This window comes from Embiotoca jacksoni, unplaced genomic scaffold, assembly GCF_022577435.1.
Source record: "Embiotoca jacksoni isolate LCO1_2020_lvr unplaced genomic scaffold, fEmbJac1.0.p SCAF_4, whole genome shotgun sequence".
NCBI lineage: Eukaryota > Metazoa > Chordata > Actinopteri > Embiotocidae > Embiotoca > Embiotoca jacksoni.
In genome coordinates, this window is record NW_027185392.1 from 10,276,808 (window position 1) to 10,298,438 (window position 21,631).

The 21,631-nt window shown below is 40.2% G+C and overlaps 1 protein-coding gene across 1 annotated transcript in view; it reads right to left on the reverse strand.

The window, feature by feature from the left end:
- The window catches only part of usp43a (ubiquitin specific peptidase 43a), a 100,539-nt gene that overhangs the window by 73,686 nt on the left and 5,222 nt on the right, over nucleotides 1-21,631 (reverse strand). Inside the window, exon 2 of the mRNA XM_069167419.1 lies at nucleotides 16,760-16,912. Coding sequence (XP_069023520.1) covers nucleotides 16,760-16,912 — 153 coding nt within the window. The remainder of the gene's footprint in view (nucleotides 1-16,759; nucleotides 16,913-21,631) is intronic.

Below are 21,631 nucleotides of genomic sequence, written 5' to 3' on the forward strand. Positions count from 1 at the left end.
AAGAGTGTTTGCTCACACAACATTCACAGCCATGTGCAGAGAGACATAGTATAAATATTATCCCACATACAACATCACTTAAATATTTTTTCCACATTTCATGTGTGTGAACTGAAATGGATTATTATTACACACTTGTGCTTCCATTTTCTTTTACTTTCTTTCTCTTTCACTCACTCACACACACACACACACACACACACACACACACACACACACACACACACACACACACACACACACACACAACTATAAAAAGTGTTTTCATAATGGCCTTCAGCTTGTGGTCACAAAACAAGAATGACAACATCCATTGAGTTGTTAAAGCCAAACTCTGACAGAAGAGAAGGAGTGACACCGGACAGGGTGTGGGAATGAATTTGAAATGCTGCTGTGATTTGCTTTTTTGTACTTAACATTTTTTCCTTAATGAAGTCAAGTTTGATTCTGAAGGGACAAATTCAGCAGATGTGAGCAGACATGTAATCTCACGCAGCCGTACCTCTGGCTTCAATGAAGGTCTGAAGACATTTTTGTGATAAAACCTGGCAAACAGAGCCTGTGGCAGCTGTGACTGTGGTGACTCTGATACCGCACCTACTATCTAGTGTCACATTTCTGTCTTCTCCAAGCCAACTCCGTTTTCAACTTAGTGTGAAAAAAACGGGAAAAAAAAAACTTTCACAAATTTATAGATGGAATTTTAAGTTAATTAAACCATAAACCATTAAATTCTGGATTGTATGAGAGAGACAAATGGTTTCAACAGTTTCACCTAACATTTATGTTAATTTCATGTTGACGTTTCCTGCTGCGAGGAGAAGCTGATCAGACTCACGACTCAGTCACGAGTGACATAACTTATTGGTACACAAGTAAATTCGCTGTGTGACACATTCAGTGACTATCAATTATCTGTGCAAAGAACTTGGACAGGCTGCAGTGTGTGGTGATGTATTTGGTACATTGCATAACATGCTGGCCTATAGTTCCAATCTCAGAAAATCTAAATTGGCATCTGAAGAGCATTGCACTCACAAGAACAAATAATACGGAAACATGAATCTCCACGAAGAATAAGGTGGATTTTATATCTTCTTTTAAAATATAATTTAAAACTATTTCTTTCTCAAGTTTCATTCTTCCTCGTTATAAAAGATGCAAGAGGAAAGAAAAATGAAGAACAGGAAAACAATGGTTGAATCGAGAGAAAAGGAATAAATACAAATATAGCCGGTGGACCTTTCACTTCTTCACACCACCTTCAACATAAAATATTCACCTATGTGTCTGACTCAGTAAAAAAAAATGCGGTGTTTTCTCGAGAATGTACTACAATATTTGGAGTACACATTAAGACATAATGGTGTCATTTTAAACATAGAGCCCTGATATTAAACACTCATAACCATATTTGAATAATTGTATAATGAGGTGATAGTAAAGTACAATTTTTTTTTCTTAACTCACGTTCATTTGATACTTAAATATTATGAATGTAAGTTTGTGCTGTTGAGGTGTTATTATCTTACTACATTTATTTATCTGTACTTTTTTCCCTCTGTGTGCGTGTGTGCGTGTTCAGCAAGTTACAGTGTTCTTGGGAACATTTCAGAGGAGCTGAAGTAGCCACATTTTAAGCTCCTGTTATCAGCTTGAGGTTTTCGGTCTCCTGCAGGAAGAGATGCCGTCTCCCACTGAGCGTGTGAATTAGGCAAGCCAACGCTGACATAGCTGTTGGCTTCTTCAGGAGACAGCCAGACCACTCTGTCATTTAGCGAGAGACCGCCACTCGAGGAGCTGAATGGCAGGTCATTTCAGTACAGTCCAGGTTTTTAATGAAAGTTAGCATGTGCGTCTGACACCTGAGAGTTTGTCAACACTGTCTGAGAACTGGAGATTGCTCAGCTCACTTTCTAATTAAACATCATCTAATAGAACATCAAACTGTGCATCTGATCAGGATGCCTCTTTGGCGCCTCCAACTGGAGGTTTTCTGGGCACGCCCAACTGGCAGGAGACCCCGGGGAAGACCCAGAACATGCTGGAGGGATTGTATATCCCAGCTTGCCTGGGAACGCCTTCGGATCCCTCAGGATGAGCTGGAAAACATTGCAAGGGAGAAGGAAGTCTGGGCCAACTTGCTTGGCCTGCTGCCACCGCGACCCTATCCCGGATAGGCGGAAGAAAATGGATGGATGGATATTCCAGTTCAGACCTTAGAGGAGACAATGGGCTGAGGGAAAGTGGGAAAGGACACATAGAGCTAAAGAAATAGTAAAGAGTGTGAGACACTGACAGAGCAACATAGAGACTGACTCAGAGAGAGAACTGGAGGAATGAAAGAATTGCTGTCCCTGCATTAAACCAGCTGACTCACCCGTATTCTTTCAGCTCTGGACAGCTACTGCTAATTCGACCTATTCAAAGCTGGCTTATGGTAACAAGGCAATCTGCGAGATAGCAGTGGAAACCACAGGCATTTTTAACCCATTCTTCCCCCCTCTCTTTCTCTGCTCTCGCCATTATACCCTCTTCTCCACTGTCACTTATTCCATGCATCAACTCTCACAGCACCAAATAATGTGTGCATGTTGCCATGCTCTCTCTTGACAAAATAATAACCTTTGATTCATTGGTATTTTTTTATTGGCCTGGTTGCCAAGACCGAAAGAAAATAGCCTCTCAGTACTTTTCTGATCTTTGGCCTATTCCTATCTAAAGAGCACTGCATGTACCCACTTCATTTCATACAATGCCAAGTGCACACAGACCCATCACTCTCTGGCTGTTACTATGGAGATGCCGGCCGGGCCAAAACAAAGGCAAAGCATAAAATAAAAAGCCTCAGACAAGAGCCGCTGGCAAAGCTCTGACAGCCAAATCTGGCAAGGCAGCAGAGGGTAGAGCCATCGCGCTCTCACTCAGTGTCCCTAATCTGCACACTGGAAGTGTTTATTACAAGGCAAATATTGATTTAGAAAAATAAATGAGTTGATGTGACTCATTAAGATGAAGGGGAGAGGATTCATTAGCTTTTAAAGAGAAAGGACCCTATCAGGGTGTTTGAACTACTGAGCTTTGAGTTGAACCCTCATAGAAAAAAAAGCACAACTTCTAATCAGTGGTTGGCATCCTGGGAGAAACAGAAAGAGATCACCTTCTACAGGGCAAGCTGAGAACATAACTGACTAGTTAACATCCTCATAAATTCTTCCTGAGATCTCACAAACTGACACAACAGCAAGTTCACCGAAAATCCCCACCGAGTACTTCACAACACTCTTTAGTGGAAGAATGAGGTCTAGTGTTGGTTTATTTCTACAAACAAATGTCAACCAAAGGCCACTAAAACTGGCAGCTAATTGCAAACATTTACTACTTTTAACTGACAAAACCTGGCAACATGAAAAAAACACTAGTAAAAGTATATTTCCCCAAACACTGCATACCCAGATCTCACAAATTTGTGCAATTTCCTTTTAAACTGATGTTTAATGTAGTAAACTGTTCTCCTCTACATAAAGACCTCTTCAAACATGCAAAAAAAGGATGACAATACAACCCCATTTCCAAAAAAATTGGATGCTGTATAAAATGTAAATGAAAACGGAATGCAATGTTATGTGATTTGCAAATCATATAATCCCATATTTAATTGCAAATAGACCAAAGACAACATATCAAATGTTGAAACTGAGAAACGTTATTGTTTTATGAAAAATATATGCTTATATTGAGCTGGATGCCATTTGATGAGACATGTTGCTGCCATCAGATTCTAAATAAGCCTATATTTTTCATAAAACAATACATTTTGGGTGATCTTTAATTTCTCTCTTCATCAGTCTCGAAAACACATCATTAAAGCCTCAGTTGGTTTAAAAAGGTTTGTTCTTTTAAATAACCACTTGAAAGTATGTTTTTCTGTAGCTTTGCCTTGCATGCAACATTTCAGTCAGTAATAATGCTGCCTTACTGTTTAAAGGGCTTCTGGCTTTATCTGCACACGGCCTGTGTCTGTTTTTTTAAACCCTTTATCCTTCTGCAAAATCTGCCACACTGGCACATTGACACTTAAGCTGCAGTAAAACCAAGAGAAAATACACGTACACCCGCACAGAGTCAACCACAATCCAAATTGTTGCACTGCAAATAACAAGCTGAGATACTAAATATCTATGTATCTCGCTTGTTAAGAGTTTTTCTTGTGGTAACATAATTTTCGGACAAAAATCTGTTAGTTAAAAAAAAAAAAGTTTTTTTCATTATTGACTCGATTTTGTGAGTAAACATGAAACTAAATGACTTGGACCTTAGAGAGATATAACTATTTTCTTTTCAGTGCAATGAACAATGGAAAACAGGTGACAGGAACCGGTCAGACTGCATCGCAGTGAACAATCCTGTTAAACAAGCCTACGGGTTCCAGGAATACATCACCATTTAAGGACAAAAACTCTGAAGGTGGGTGTGGTGGAAGTGAAGCCGGAACAATGACGCTCCCAGTGAAACTTTTTTGTTTACTTGAATAAGACCAACAAAAAGTATGTCCACGTCTCCTTTCAGTTTCTACCAGCAAAAGCAGTTTCCTATACCAAAACACTGATCATACTGAGCACACGGGACAACGAGTGTTAAATGTTATAGAAATCCCTCTGAGGATTTGAGACAGATTGATTATTCTCGCTGCCTTCCTGTCAGTCTTGATGACAGTATAAGTGCCTAATAGCCAGCAGGTAGCCTTATCTTCACATTAATTACTACAAACACCACACATGAGATCTCATATCTAAGCCCACAGAGCTAATTTTGCACCTTCCAGCCATTTTAGCTTATTAAAACAGCTCTGCACTTTTCATAGCCAAACGAGAGTATAATTAGAGATCAATGTATGCTGCAATTTAATAAATAATTCATTGCGATGTTAAAAACTGTGACATCACCATGTGCAGTGTTGTAGTTGGAGGCTGGTCAGTGTCCAAAAAACAAATCAGAAGCTGGAAAGTGTCTTGTTACTGCAAATGTATAGATGATTATAACTGACAGCATGATTTAGATTTGAGTTTTCCAGCTAATACTACATAATGATATGTACAATTTAATTAACATTTACTCTAAAACAATCAAGATTAGTTTTCCCCAGTCTCAAAAGAGACTTTTCTTGTCAAATCCCATTAAAAAAATAAAATAAAATAAAAAAAGAATCACCCATTAATTGACTCTATGAACAAATATGAAATGGTTTAGCTTATTTCTGTGATATATGGGTCTCTATTGATGTCTAAGAATTACAACGTATTAAAATCACATTAAAGAGAGCATTGGTTGATATACACTGTGCTGTTTTTACAATGAACATAGGCACTGTTCTGAGTCAGCCCCAGATACTATTTTGTTGCTCACTGGTCCACAAAATCCGCAGCTTAAACAGTCTTTAACAAATACCCCTATTGGAGTAGCATGAACTAAAAACAACAATGTCTGTTTTCGGAAGATATTTAGCCAGTTTTCAAAATGAGCAAATGCATATATTCCTGCTCATATTCTAAAGATTTACGTCTTCAGGAATAAAGGACTAGAGATTAAGGGCCAAAAGGCAGGGTAGGGAAGTCAGAAATGAATCAGAGACATGCTAACAAACCATAATTTTTGGACATTCCATTGGCTTTGTTGACCACAAAACCACAAAATGCAATAAAACCACCTTTATTTTTGAAAGGTCTGAATTAAAGAAAAGATGCTAGCTATCTATACCACAAATCAGAAAACTTGCACTACATATTCTCTCACAAATGCATGCATTCCTAACAACAGGATATTCTAGAACACACAAATTCAGGTTAATCTATCACAGGGTATGAGGACTTGGGTTTGTATTAAAGAATGATGAGAGTTGTTCATCTTTCACAGGGCCCTTAAACTCATGATATCCTATCAAAGACACAAATCTCCTGGGAGACCTCGATTTTACCTCTTCAAATAGGCCTTAAAAAAAGGATAGAATATTATGGAATGTGAAGGTCATTATGTTTTCAGCACTTTCTGAGAAAGTTTTTTTTTTTTAATACTGAGAAAGTAGATTGACTGATTTCTGCAGCATTTATAGCACACACATAACTTCCATTAATTTCTCATAAAGGCCTCCGTTCACTCTGATCTCTACCAACTTCCACCTCCTCCCATTCACACTCTCTACTTTCCCAAGTCTGTGTTTGACTTTCATTCTAATTCTCTCTACACAGACAGACGTTTATCTATTAGTTCTTGAACTATTTAAAGGACATCCTTTGAAATATTAATGTATTTAATTAAATGTTTCTTCAGAAACGTCATGACTATTTCATAAGTCGTAGGATCAATTCAAAGACATTTGCAGTAAATGTCCACCTGCAGGTGGGTGTGAGTGTTTAGAGTGCCCACCTTGAATTACTCCAGCGAAATGTATGAGTGTCTATGGGTATATGAATACTGCCAGGGGAGCTGGAGGTTTAAAGAAATATGTCTGACCTCAAAAAGGATCACTGCTTGGTAAAAGCAAAAGCTAGGAAGAAAACAACAGTTAGAGAAAAGAGCAAGTAAGTGAGAACAGGCAAGGGCACCTCTGTTCTGTCTGATCTTGTAAAACCATGCAAGAGAGTGTATTAAAAGGCACATCCTGAAAACCCTTCCACTCACTGTCACACATGAACACACACCCAGATAGGACGGCTGTAGGACGAGAGGGAAGTGCAGAGGACAGAAGGGTGGTCGGTCAGATGTACCTGCTGCAATCTCCTGCATGAATCAATCACTGGGCTAATGTTATTGCCACATATGGATCTCCTCTTTAAGTGTGTCTCTCTCTGTGCGAATGTTTTCCCCCCAGGAGGACACATTTAATTTTTCATAACCTCCTGCAGCATGGCATTTCAGTCACAGCGTTCCTCTGTAAGGCTGCTCCGTCAATAAGTGTTGGTCCCTATAACAGATCCCTTTGGCTCACAAGCTTTGGCTATTCTGATTTCTACTCATCTGTTATAGTTCTCTGCACAAAAGTGTCATGCATAAATTCTGTGATTTTTAGGGCTGAATGATGGTCAACATCGATCCTACTGCAAACGTTTTCTTTGCTGTGTGGTGTTTGTTGCAGTTTGGGAGGGCTGTGGATGAATCATCTTCAGATAGATGTCCTTTCAAGAGGCCTACACAATAAATGACTGACAGTTTCCTCCTGACTGAATTTTTTTTTTACAGTTTCTGGTCTTTGCTTCCAAATCCAAAACTGTAAAAAACAAAAAAATCTCCACACTTTTCCAATAAAATAGGTTTCAAATAGGTTTGAGGTAGTTTCACACTAAGTTAAAGCTGCTAAAATATTTTCACATCAACAAAGGATCCAGTGACTGAGAAAGATTCCACTTGGCTTCAAATCTACAAAATTACCATCCACCTCTTCCCCTAAAATCTAAGGGGGTGTTTACCATCGTTAAGCTCACAGTTAACAATCCACAACTTTACTGTTATGATTCAGTCTCAGCATGCTGCACAACCTAATTATCAGCCACATACGCATCTGCTTTCAGTGACCAACCAAATTACAAACAGGTGAAGTTAGCAACCGGCTGTTAAACATAGTGGGGCATTGAGCAGCCAAAGACACATACATTTCACTCAGGAATTGGTCGAGACTCCGCCAGACTGTTTGCTCACAGATTCAATTTTTCTTTGCTGTGATCATAGTCTTTTTTCTCCAGGTCTTTCTGACATGTGTCCAACCTCTCCTTCACTATTATTGGGCAGCTGGGTAAAAAGTGTTTTAACCAAAGTTGAAAATGTTTCTACTCTTGGCAAAAAATGCCAAACATCTCGGAGCCTCATCATGCTACTGGCATTTGAAAAAACACAGCACACCCATTCAAAATGATTTAAAAAGCACGCTGTGCTCATGGAAAAACATGATAGTTGCAGCAGTGTCAGTGTGTTGGGTGGTTTGGCGCATGATGGTTACTTAAAGGGTGCTTCAATAGTTTCAAAATAAACCCGGAGGTTTACGCCCAGTAGGATGGAACGATTGCAAATATTGACTGTGGAGCGTACCCAGACCCATTTATTCATGCAGGGAATTTAGGTCTGGATACACCAGGCTAAGTTGAGACAAACCAGAATTGGAATCAATCGATGCTGGACTTGTATACATCACGTGGATGGAAGAGCTCCTTTAGATGGATCTCAGTGGTGTCAAACACACACAAACAGGAAGATACTTAAACCCACAGCATTTCCGGCTTTATGGCTCTGCAGGATCTTTGTTCTCACCTCTGAACCTCTCAGAAAATCCCAGCCTACCTCATTATTACTCCCAAAAATCTGTGAATCTATGTAATGGAGTCCCCTGGCCTTACTTGCTTGCTTGCTTCCTTTCTTTCCGAGTTCTCTCCCATGGCCTCACATTGTACTCCAACAGAGGTTTCTCAAGACACAGGAAAAACAGAGCAGTGTTTCACCTTGTAAGCTGTATAAAGTAATTGGCACTGGATGTGTGCTGGCATACTGAAAGAAGGCCAACCCTCCCTCCTCCTTTTTACTCACTGTCACTTTATATCTTTTACCTGTCTCGCTTTCTTTTAACTTGCTTCAATGAATTTCTAAAGGATGATGCAAATGTGGAGACTTAAATCAAGGTTAAATGGTGGAGGAGTGTCTTAATTTGCAAGTATCTAAGCAAGCACAAGCTTTTTTACAAACACCAATGTGCATGCATTGTATAGATGCCATCAATTCAGAGGTGACACAAAAGAAAACCAAACAGTTACCAGAGCCAGGCAACTTCATTCACAGGAAAAAGAAGAATGCAAACTCATCAACTTTGTTTCATCTCAATACACACAGCAACACAAACCTCAACAAAGAATGTGCATTACGTCTCTGTGGAAGTCTAACAGAGTTGAAGGGGGAGGCGGGTTGACAGGGAATGATAAGGCCTACTCAGTCATTCATCCCTCACTAGCTGATGGATCAAGATATTACATCAGCAAAGAGGCTTTAAAAATACACTTGAACAGGCAAAGTGAATTATAGATGAAACCGTGGCAGGAAAGAGAAGGCAAAAAGCTAAGGTCTTCCCCCATGTAAATCCTATTAGAGTGGTAGGATAGCAAAGGGGGATTAGCTGACCCAGTCCACTCTGTTCAGACTGTTTCACCCTGATAAAATGTAGAAAGTCTCAGAAACACTATTAATACTGACATTATATATCTTACTTAGATATGCTGTGTATGTTATGTAGTAAGGGCTGAAAGGAGTTGGTGTTGGCTTCTGGTGTTGCACATGCTGTAAGATTTCTTCTCCAGCACCATACATGCTCACTCATTTGAGCACAGAAACAGAAACCCTTTTTGAAAAAAACCCACATCAAAACGAAAGACCAGTCACAAAAAGACTCCAGGATGTCTCTTTCAAGAACCCTCACCCTCGCTCTCCGTCAGGGGGAATTTGTGGCATCTCGAAAATGTCACTTGCAGTTAAAATCGGATTGCTGGCCGAGTGTGGGATGGTGGCTGTGGCAGGGGTTACGTTGCTTTGATGTGACCTGTGTGAGGTTGAGAGCAGGAGGGGAGAAGGGAGCTGAGCAGTGAAGGGGGAGGGTGGCCGTGTGGCAACCGAATGCTTCACAACAGAAGAACTTCAACTGGATGCCACACAAACGCCAGGGGGAAGGCAGGGGATGTTGTCTGGTGGTCACTCTACCTCTCCATCAGTCATTCTCAGATCCACCCAAAAACAATACTGTAAAACTTCAACACTGAAAGGCTATGGGAAAAGACAGTCAGCTTGTGCATTAGTTGCTCATTGTATTTTGCATCCGGGAAGCCTCATGCTGTCTTGCCCAGAAAAGAGCAGATCAAGACCTAGTATATAGTTCCGCTGTTGTAGTCCAGCCAAAAGAAAAGCCGGCCAGTATCACATGACAGCATGTAATACACCCACCAGTTTAGAGTCTGTGACGCCTGGCGTCGCCTTGGCGTGAGAAGACGCACATGAACTAACACAGGTCATGTGACGGAGTTTATATGACAAAGTACAAAAGCTGCGAGGCCACTAAAAATAAGCTGGAGAGGTGGCAGAAAGTGCAACTCAAAGACTGCCAGGCAAGAGGTTTTTGTTTTGTGTGTTTACATGTTGTTTTGCCCTAACCCATTTTATGACTTTACATGTTAACATTTTAGTTTTTCTACAGCACATGATTAATGATACCACAGTTGTTCTTCCTGTTCCTTGCGACAATCAAAACGTCTTGATCCATGATATTGTCAGGAAGCAGTTTCTACCAACTGGAAAGGTACAAGACAAGTCCCACAACTTCACAGCTGGTAGTATAAAGTCTGGTCTTCCTTGGCATTAGGTACGGTTTAACAGTCACACAAACGAGTGGAAAAAAAGCCAACTATGATTAGTTGAGACAAGAACTTATGAGCCTATGATCGCCAAAAACGTGGGACACATCTGAAGACTAGTTGCAACCAACAATGACAAGTCTCACTTAAAGACTGTTTCCAACAACTTGCCTAGATTTTAGGCTGTCTGGTTTCTGACTGAATAAATGCACCTACCTATGCACCAAATGATTGGTTAGTCACAACCAGGAGCTTTGACGGTGAACAACCCTGCATATTCTGCAAAATATAGCCTTCTTGCAAGATTTGAAAAGTCTTTAAAAAAAAAAGAAGAAGAGAATAAAGCAGGTAGTCAGGCTGACACTGTGCATAGGGATGTGTGTAGGACTGTAGAGCCTACTGAGGGACGTGGAGGTGAGTGAAAACAAAGCTAACCTCTGGTAAAGCTATTTATTCACCTTCATGTCTGCCGACACAAAAATTACATCATTAGTTGGTGATGTCAGTTGTACATATTGTACATTTTCTTTTAAATCTTTATGAGAACAACTGGAGCTCAATGATTTAAATGATATACTATATTTAAAGTTGCTTGGAATTATAAGTTCTGAACGAGTTCAAAGCTGTTGTAAAATCTAATAAATGCTTCTATTAAAAACATAACACGTAAAATATTTACAGCCTCCATTTGACTATCTCTGAACATCAACACAAGGAAAACATTTTATTTAATCACTTATTACACTTGAACATTTGCATTTTCCTTTCAAACATTACACCCTCTAAAAACTATGATGCACGTGAAGCTGTTTCACAGTTAATGTAGAGGGTTTTCTGCTTTATGTTGAGCCATAACACCTCTTCATGGTGTAAAAGATAACCTGTCACACTTATTTCTTCCTTCTTTCATAGTTTCGGTTCAAAGAAACAATGTTTAAAACTTTTACATGAGCACAAAAGTCGCAATCTCTCCTGACAACGATGTTTTTTTACTGAAGCCATAGAGGCAGATGTGAAATCAGACCATCGATGTCCTGATGACTGACATTGACGAGGCAGACACCAGATCAAGGACCCATCAACCTCCCCCTGTCACCCTACCTGTCCACTGATTCATCTCATTCTCTGACATTTGCTCTCCAAGCCCCCTCTGGAGACTCTGAGCCAAAAACTGATGGAGAGCTATCAAACTCACTATTTCTGTCCCTGTTGATAAGAGGACTCGCTCGCGTTACCACAGCCACTGACCCGATTTTCAAAGTCTCTGCAGTTGGCTCTAGGGCCAGGAGATTTTTCTCTCCCTCTCTCCACAGTCAAGCCTCCTGGGGCAGAAAGGCAGACCACTATCGACATTTAAAATCGAATAATGCAGACATTATGCTTTGGCGCTGCTGCATTGGCAAACCTTCTCTCTCACTACTGTCCATAGGGTGAGACAGAATGAGTTTTCAAATGCACTTGCTCCAAATCTCACCCACGGAGAGGCCTGAGGTAAAATGTAACTGAGCTCTATGTGCTCAATCAATGAACATTGGGAAATTTATAACACTCTCTTCTAGTATATAGTGGGAGTTTGTCAGTTTTTCTCACCAGATGTTTCACAATAGTTAAAAAAAAAAATCTTCTTCATAGAAAGCTGCTGAGGCCCGAGGAGAGTGTAATGCACCAGCTATGACACATTTAATATCATGTAATCTGGCCGTAGGTCAAAGGCGGTGGCAGCAACCCTCAGCACTCTCACTTGTAGCTAAAGCTTCTTTCAGTTTTCTAATACTTGCTGGAAGACAAACGTTGCCAGTGCAGCAACATGTGAGCCAATAGAGATTACACTCATTTGATATTTTCACCAATTGCTAGTTTTTTTAAATAACTCTTGCCAAAGTGTTTGTCTATCACTGACTTTGAGAAAAGAATGATTGTTTTAGGATGTCGTCATTCACAAAGCCATCTCTTCACTCTGGTGTTCTGTTAGCTGGTAAGGAATGCTGCTGATGTGGAGCCAGCGAGGCGAGAGAGAAACCGAGCAAGTTTAGTGAGGTCCCATTGGAGGGAGGATTAACATTACTGAGCTGCCTTCCTGTGTGTTCACAGTCTTGTGTTACGTAATGTTACTTGCGCTGATGGACTGGTCACACTACAGGTGTGCTGCAAAAACAAGGTTTGTAAAACTACTGGACCCTCCTGTACGGTACACTGCAACAAATCTGCTTCTTTGCAAAGTGCACAAACTGCAACTTAACTTACCAGTTTATTGGCTACAAACACATTTCAAGTATTTTTTATAATATACCGACTGCGTTTTGGTTAACACTGTGACAGACAAATTGAACTCTGTTGTCATTTTGGAGGTTGTAACTTAAGTTGTCCTTTACACTTTATGTAGTTTTTGTCATCCTGTATTTACATACATGTTAATCTGTGCAGAGGTGCTCAGAAAGACTAGCTGTCTCTTTGAGTCAAGCTAATGGGAATCCAAACAAATCAATAAATCCATCCATCCATTCTGTAAACCGCTAATCATCTCCAGACTAGCAAGGGGGCTAAAATCTATCCCAGCATGCATTATGTGAGAAGCAGTGTACCATACAGACTGGTAACCACAGCAGAGACAATTATTCACATCACTAGTCACACAATTTACAGTACATATGTCATGCAATAATTGCCCAAATTGTTCCAACTATGTTGGCAAACATTAAATCATGTCATACAATAGCATAACATGTGTTTGTGTTTTTCTGACAATCAGCCTAAAGCTAGGAACAGAGTGAAAAGGATAAAAACAACCATGACTATGTACTTGTTTCAAGAGGAACGCATTACACTTAGTCTCTGAGATATTCAAAACATGTCCAGAGAATCACGATTGGAATAAAAATGACACTAGAAAATTGTCACATCAGAGACCTGTCAAAAAAAGAAAAAAGAAAAAAAATTTTTTATCAAAGAAGCGGGTAAAGAACATACATAAAAATGGAGTTTCTGCACTGTAGAGAGCTATTCTCCCAAAGATGTTACATATGGTTTTTTTTAGCAGAATGAACATTTGACAGGAATGCTGTTGTTAAAGTAAACTTGACCAACATGCAACTGATATACTGAAGGAACTGACGGAAGGGTATGATTATAAAGCACTATAGAAAAAGCACACATAAATCACAGAGTGCACTGTCTTCAGAGTGAAGATGTACACCATGTCAAATTTTGTTGCTTCCAATCTTTTGCAGTTGTGAACAAAATTACAGACAGAACATTTTAACTTGATTAAGTCAAAACAAAATACAGGATGTGGCATAAGAAACATGCTGAAGTCGAGCGGAAACAGTTAGTTGATTAATCAATTAGTCAACATTTAATCAGCAGCTACTTTGAAAGTTCAATAAATATTTTAGTCATTTTTCAAACAAATTACCAGAAATTAGCTTATTCTCATTCCTCTACTTCCTCTTTATGTCAGAGCAAACTTTATATTTTTCGGCACTGAGCTGCTTATCAGACAAAATAAGACATTTGAAGATGTGGGAACATGTGACATGTGGGAAAACTCTAAGAGGGGCTTTAAAAAATTTTTTTTTAAAAAATACCATCCATTTTATGGAAAAAAAGATATTAAAATTAATCAAACAAATAATTGGTAGACTAATTAATAATGAAAGTATTCATTAGTCACAGCAATAATCTGAAGTTTATGGGTGGGTCAGTCTATGATGCTGACAGGGACATTGTTGCCACTGTTAGGTTCCTGTCAGCTCATCATGACCTGTGCTATCCTTGAATCCTGCCTGATTTCTGCCCACTGCATGGAGAACAGAAGAATCAAAACACACAGCAAACCAGGCAGTTAACGTGTGTCTTAATGTGTTAGATGAATACTAGTTTTTATGAGTTTATGTTTTTAATGCAGACATTTTTGAAAATGTTTTGTAAACACATAAGGTCACCAAATATTCTGAAAGCATAGAGGAGCATGTATAAGCTTTCATGCTACATCAGCAATATAAGCTTGCATGAAGGAAATCAATTTTTGGGAACAAGGAAGAGCATTTCTTAAAAAAACCAAAAATAAGTTCTGTTTCCTCTTCATGCTAAAAAGCCAGTGAATTTCTTCATCTCTGCTTCATAGCAGCAGCGGAGGAAAGCTGGTTTTGTGATACCGCGATTCACTGACATCCTAATGAGAGCTACAGCTCTAAGCTGTTTTATGTTGCATAAATGGTGCCACTATTAGCGCTGCTGTCAGAGTGGGGGAGATGGGCATTGGGTGGCAGCGCAGTGACAGTTTAGCTTGTAACGGCATATGTTGACTAACAGGACTGGAGGTCCCAGAGTGGAGGCCGAACCAGCAGTGCTGACACTAAACCCCAAGCTGACTGAAACAGGGCGATACAAATGGAATTAAACATAATTGAGTTTGTCACAGTGGGTGCAGACAATAATCACTGATGAAGCGGAATGCTAATCAGGACATAATTCAATTAATTAAGCAAAATCCAAAAAAGTATGCACTAACATGATCATTTTCCTAATATTTGTAGAATCACAACATCAAATTACTTTTTTAGATCGTCAGGTAAAGTTATGAGGCTTTAACAGTCGCAGACCTTGCCTTCGAGTGTAGCGGGATAAACTCAATGACAGAAACACCTTGTAATGCATTTTGATTCATGTGTGTTTGTTTGCATCAATTGGAAATAAAACAGAGAAGAGAAATCAGTAAAATGCACTTCAATCCAATCCAACAAACGTATCCACTAAATACAAACTTTACTGGCTTTTGGTCCTTGGCAATCGTTAACATCAGACTCCAGGCATAATAATAAACATCAACTAAGTCGTGGAGCGTCTGTCCTTCATTCCCTCTCATAACATCACGTCTAGTCCTGGCTACTTTCCAAGCCGAAGGTTACAGGGTGAGCATCTCGCATCAGAGACAAAGACACATAGAGGGAGAGGGAACAGATGCATGATAACTCAACAGCTTCTCCTTTACATCTCACAGGAAAGGAGTCAGTGCAAACAAAGGTTCTTTTCAGACTAAGTGGGTTTCAAGTCAACTGCAGGTAGAGGAGCAGGACTAACGAGCAGCAACTCTGACTCTTCACAGACTGAGCTCCACTTGCAGCTCCATTCTGAGAGATTGGAGGTTTGTGGTAAAGAGACACTCTCTCACAGAGAATACTTTTTTCTTGTAAACATGTAGTGAAGTGATTTCTTTGACTAAAATCAAACGGTATTGTCTTTTCGTAATCACTTCACGGGAGGAAGCCCACAGTGGGGACCACTGGTAAGATCATGGAGAGCTTTACATAACAAGGTTGGCTTAATTCTGAAGTACATCATACAACTGTATCCCAAACTGATGCCTTGCACTCACTTAACAGTGTTCTCAACCTCATATGCAACACAATTGTGCAAATGATGCCAGATCATGATGCCACAGTGTGAAAATGGGTTTGCCAATTTTTTGTGAAACCTCAAAAGGGCCAGGCAGGTGGATGTTAAGCAGCAGATTTCTGTTTCCTCTGCTCGTGAAATCATTTGTGTGGTAAAGAAAAACAGGGACACACAACAGAAGCTGGATGAGACAAGCTGAGAAGATTCCACCGAGAGACATCAGGCAAACATCCCTTTAGGAATCTGCCCAAATTCTTTTCAGCTACAAAATCAAATATTTCAAAGAAAATAAAACATGTAAAGAGAGATTAGGGAGTCTGGAACAGCTCAAAGACATAGACAGTTGTGTCTGTGACCTGCTCTACTGGAGCAACAGGAGGTGAGAGTGCCTCTGTGCGCACAAACTTGGGTGGGAAGGCAAAAATAAGTAAGCAACTCAACGTAAAAGTTTGCTGTTGTAAACCGGCAAAAGTTAGGTAATTTCCATACATCAAAAATCAAGCTGAATAACACTTAATTGAGGAAGTAAAATACAACAGTGTTTATCTTGAAACCCCTTTTTTGTTGACTAGGGCTACAATTTTGTAGAAACCAAATGCAACTTTTTTGTTTTGAAAAATTAAGCAAATATGATTAATTCTAATTACATTTTAACTATTATAATATCATATGATCTTTCAGCTGCCTGCATATTCAAATAGCCGATGTTTTGCTGACAAAAAGTGGAGTGGAATGTGTTACTCGCTTGGCTTTAACAGTACTGAATTTATACAGGTTTTTTTTTTATGAGATAAGAGGTTCAAGAGAGCAGTAAAATGAAAACGGCGGCAAAGAGCCAAGAGGGTTAAGGTGGGTTGTTAAAGAAGTGACGTTGCTGTTTCTGACTCAACCATTTTCAAGTTGTCCCAAAAAAAAAAAAGGTAAATTTTTTTTTTTCTCTAAAAGATCATAAGACACACCAGCCATAAATAGCAGTAATGTGGACTCACCTTGGCGTTGGCTTTGGTCTTGCTGCTGCTGCTGTTGTTGTCAGGGCTGAGATTGGCATCTTCATGAACTCTGTCCAAAAGCCAGAGGAGGAACTCGAGGGCGTCATGCTGAGAGTTTCCCCGAAACTGAGAGCCGTATTTGGCCACTATGCTCTGAGGAGAAGAGAGACGTCACAATTAATCTGTCACTTTGGGCAATTTTAAAAGCCATTACATCATTAAAATCTTTCCAGACAAGATGAGATCATGATCACACCGAACATGGGAATTCCTCATTTCTGTGATAAGAGCTGGTTTTTAAGCTTGTAACACTCAGGAGAGAGACGATGAATTTCTTTATCTCTCATCCTCAGTTGATGCACAGTCATTTAAGAACATCCGTCAGACATTATTTGGCTATGATAACATCATGTCATAAAATCATGCACAATTCTCTTTAGACTTAACACTTTGGGGAAAAAGAAAACTGGAAGATGTAGGCAGCAAATCACCATTCACCAACAATCTTAACTGTTCTCTCAGATAAATAGGGCAATATTATTGTTTCCATTATTGAATAATCTTGCAATTATTTTCTCAAAGAAGTGATTAAATCATTTGATCAATGAGATGTAAGAAGATCTTGGAAAATGCCACAGCCGTTTAGCACAACACAAAAACAAAGGCATATCTTGAAATGTTGTTTTATTACGCTAATAATCCAAAACAAAAATTTAAAAAAATTTCACACCATGTCTTACAAAGAAAGACATCCCCATTATCGAATTACAAAGCTGAAACAAGCACGTTGCGTTGCAGGTTTTCTTGCCGCTGTATTTTAAATACAAAAATGTACATTGTTTGTTCTAACCCAGAAATAGAAACCCACAGGAGTGTTTCCTAAATTGGCACCAAGGTTACAGTTAGGCTACAAAACCAGTTGGGGTTAGGGAAAAGTAAATAGTTTGGGTGGTAATGATGACTTGAACTGTGTTGTTTGTTAAAGTCACTACTTCCTAAGATGTATGCAATCATAATTGTCTTAGAAACAGTGAATGTGTCATTATTATTACTTTTTAAATGTCCTCATTTGTGGATGGAAACAAGATGCAAACACCGGTCTCCTGTACCCAAGTTTGGTAACATATCTAAACATCGACCCCACCCTCTTCATCCTCCTAACAAGGAAAAACTCGCATTAGATACACGTCATTGGATCTATGTCATTTCTCTGAGACACCAAGTTGTTGTCATGAATACGGCTGGTAGAGGTTGCTTAACCTTAAAATGTAACTATGGCTCCATTAAACTGCTTTCAAAAAACATTGATGGGGTGTTTTTTTTGGAAGAGGATAGTCTCAGTTTTATTTGATGAGACATTTATATTTAAATCAGATTCAACTGCACCACTAAAGTCACAATATTCCTTTATTTTTAAAAGACATTTTCAGTGTCACTTATTTCCAGGACATCATACAAACAAATCAGCACTGGGAACAAGTAAAATTAGTTCATCCTGTTTTAAACTGCCGTTGTTTAAATAATGTACTGAGACTGCTACGCTTGGCAGCATAACATCATCAGGATTCCGAAGGGCGACTCGTGCAAAATATATCCAAAACATGACAGGTGTTACAAAACAGCCACTCTGTCTAATTCAATTATGAGGAAGGAGTTGTGTGTTTATGAGTCAGACAGAAAATGATACACAAAACTAATGACTGCATTACCACTACACTGGGTGGCTACTTCTCTCGGTCTCTCTGTCAGTCTCTCCGTCTGTGACTGACAGGATCCAGGCTCTGCTCCACACCTCATTAAAAATCACCACATCATACCTGCAGTATCCCAGTATCTAAATATAAACACAGGAGGTAGCCCCCCTCCCCACTCCATCAGACAGAGACAGCCCACTAATGAGCTTCATCACTATGAGGAAGCACTGACAGGGGATGAAGGGATGTGGGACAGATGGAGAGAGGGAGCAGTAGTGTAAAGAGAGGGATGCTGGCAAAGTTTCAACAGACCGGTGAGTGTTCGTCTGTCTATCTATCAAACAGGACAGCACAGTTGTGTGCATGCACAAAAATGAAAAGTGAGGAAAACACATGCAGTTTCTCAAAGCTTTCAACAAAGTAAAGAAGAGCCAAAATGCAAAGGACGAGAGAGGGGTGGAGAGTTTCCGCTGTTCCTGGCTGAGTCCTGGCATAGAAACGTGTCAAAATGAGGATTCATTGAGATTAGGGGATAACTTCTCATCTCTGCTTTTTTTCTCCCCCTCACTCTACTGTGTGTGTGTGTGTGTGTGTGTGTGTGTGTGTCACAACTGGAAATAGTAGTTTTTCTCATCTCTGATATCTGTTTACAGTGTTGTCAGAGCCTCTGGTGAAATATGCCACACAGCCTCAAAGGCACTTTGGCAAAGCGGCGAAGTTGTATTCCCAGACATCTGTTCTTTTTTTATTTTCTTTAATTGATTTCTTGTAAGGGGAAAAATGAAAGAGAGGAAATTCTTGAGACTGAGGCAGGAGGCTAGAGATATAAAGAAAAGAATAGAAATGTCAAGTCCCTCTGTAAACAACAGCAGAGCTCAAAGCTGACCTGAGCGAAGCTCTAGTCGGATCTTAAGTGCTTGTTGAGTAAACACTTCAGAAGTAGCCAAGGAGACGATAAAGGTGGGTGGAAGGGTCAGCTTGAGGGAGCACTGAGCTTATTGTAAGAAGTATTGATTAGTCTACACCAAGAATGTGATTCTCAACCCAAACCTGACTGAGCCTCACTCAGTGCAGTCGGTTCAGGCAGGATGTTTCTCCAGTCTTTGCAGCTTGTAGCAAGCTGTATATTTCCATTCATCCATTATCTATACCCGCTTTATCCTGAACAGGGTCACATCTATCACACTATCCCAGCTCACTTTGGACAAAGGCAGGGTTCACCCTGGACAGGTCGCCAGTCCATCACAGGGCCAACACAGCGACAGACAGAAACAAAGACCATTCACACTCTCATGTAAAACAATGTTTTGTTGCATCTAGAAAATGTTAACACGAGGCTGTTAACTTTTCTTCACTTTGGAGATGAATTGTTTTCAGAAGTGTGTTCTGAACTAAAGAATTTTTCACCAGATGTTTTTTCTATATTCCTGTTGATAATGAACTCCCATAAACAGAAAGGCAACATTATGCTATAAAGAAGTGATCATATAGTTTATGGAGGGTTTTCTCAGGTTTGGTTTTAGATTTTATGAAACAGAACTTAAAGTCTAGTACGAAGCAAATCAAATCAGACATCTAGGCAAGTCTTAATTTGATGGAGAAGGTAATGTATTTCTTTACTTGTTTTCTGTCTTAGATGGCAAATACAACTAAAGAATCAAGGACTGTCAGCTTTTCCACAAACAAAGAAAACAACAAAGAAGACACAGCCATTAGATAAAGCTAACAGAATGACAAAAGACAGCCATAAACCTGTGCAGTCTCCATAGCAGGGGTCATGACCTCCCAGCGGTCATCAGAGGCAGGACTGCACTCCGGCAACATCCCCTGCTTCCACACTAACGTGTCTGTTTTAGGGTTTTATTTTCCCACCATTACTTCACCTCACATCATTACCCACCCATGCCCTCTCCACATCCATCCCCCGACTGTGTAAACAAAAACAGGCCAGAGTGCTGGCGGGGCAGGAATTTACCAGAAACATACATCAAGCAAATGACCCTCCTCTCTTTCCCTAAAAGAGAAAAACATGGACACCACACCTCACCTCATCCCGGTCCATCCTGCCAAACAGGCCTGGATAGATGCCTTGGTGACAGACAGAGACTGATACTGACAAATCATTACGAGGCATATGACCTTAAGAGGAACTGCTCTTGTTTTCCACACAGACCAGATTCCCCCCACAGGTTTGGCTGGAATGAAACCGGACATAATCTCTCATTACTGGCTGCTCCATGTGCCGTTTCATTTTTCAGGGGCCTGTTGCTGCCGGCTCACCTTTGCTGCTAAAGCAGACCAGGCGCAGGGCAGTTATCACTTACAGCCGACACTTTTCCCACTCTCTCTCTCCTCATTCTGTGTTTCATCTGTCCTTTTCTCTCTAACACACAAACACACGCACGCATGCGCACACACACACAAGCCCACTATCCTCTTTCCTTTGGCCTCCCTCCATTATCTTTTTCTTTCTGCTCCATCATATAAGGACCATTCCCTTCACTAATCAGTACCAGCTGAGCTCCAGTCAGCCCAGCTACCACAGGTAAACACACACACACACACACACACACACACACACACACACACACACACGAGCCTCTCTCAGCGCCCGTCCTTCCCCGTCTCCTCCTCCAACCATCCTTCAACTTTTAACTAATTCAGCCTGCAACTTCCTGTGTCATCCCAGGCCACGCTGGATTCACCTCCAGAGCAGAGGAGAACATGCAGGTTGTTGTGATGACAAATGTCAGTGTTGCATCCTGAAATCAGATCTAAGTTTCTGTGGTACACTGAGAGGCTTGGAAATCCTCTGATAAAAAGGTGCAGGCAAGTCGAGACTGAACAAAGCCTGCATGTCCGCAGATGTCCCCAGCGTGGGATTTACAGGCGATCAGTGCAAAATAAGAAGGGATGAGATGCGATGGAAATAAATGCCTCTGAATGGTTTACAGTCCGGGGAGGGCTCCCTGGGCTCTGCTGAAACTGAGAAATTGATTCTTTGAGGATTCACAGTTGAGGCTGTAGATTCGCTTCGTGTGCACAACTGACAGTCTGGGAAGCTGCATCTGTCACACTGTCAAAAGCTGTATGAACATGTACTTGCCATCTTCATGTGCATTCCATCATTGAGGTAAAGTAGACTCTCTTTTTTATGATTCGGTGATCACAGTGCACC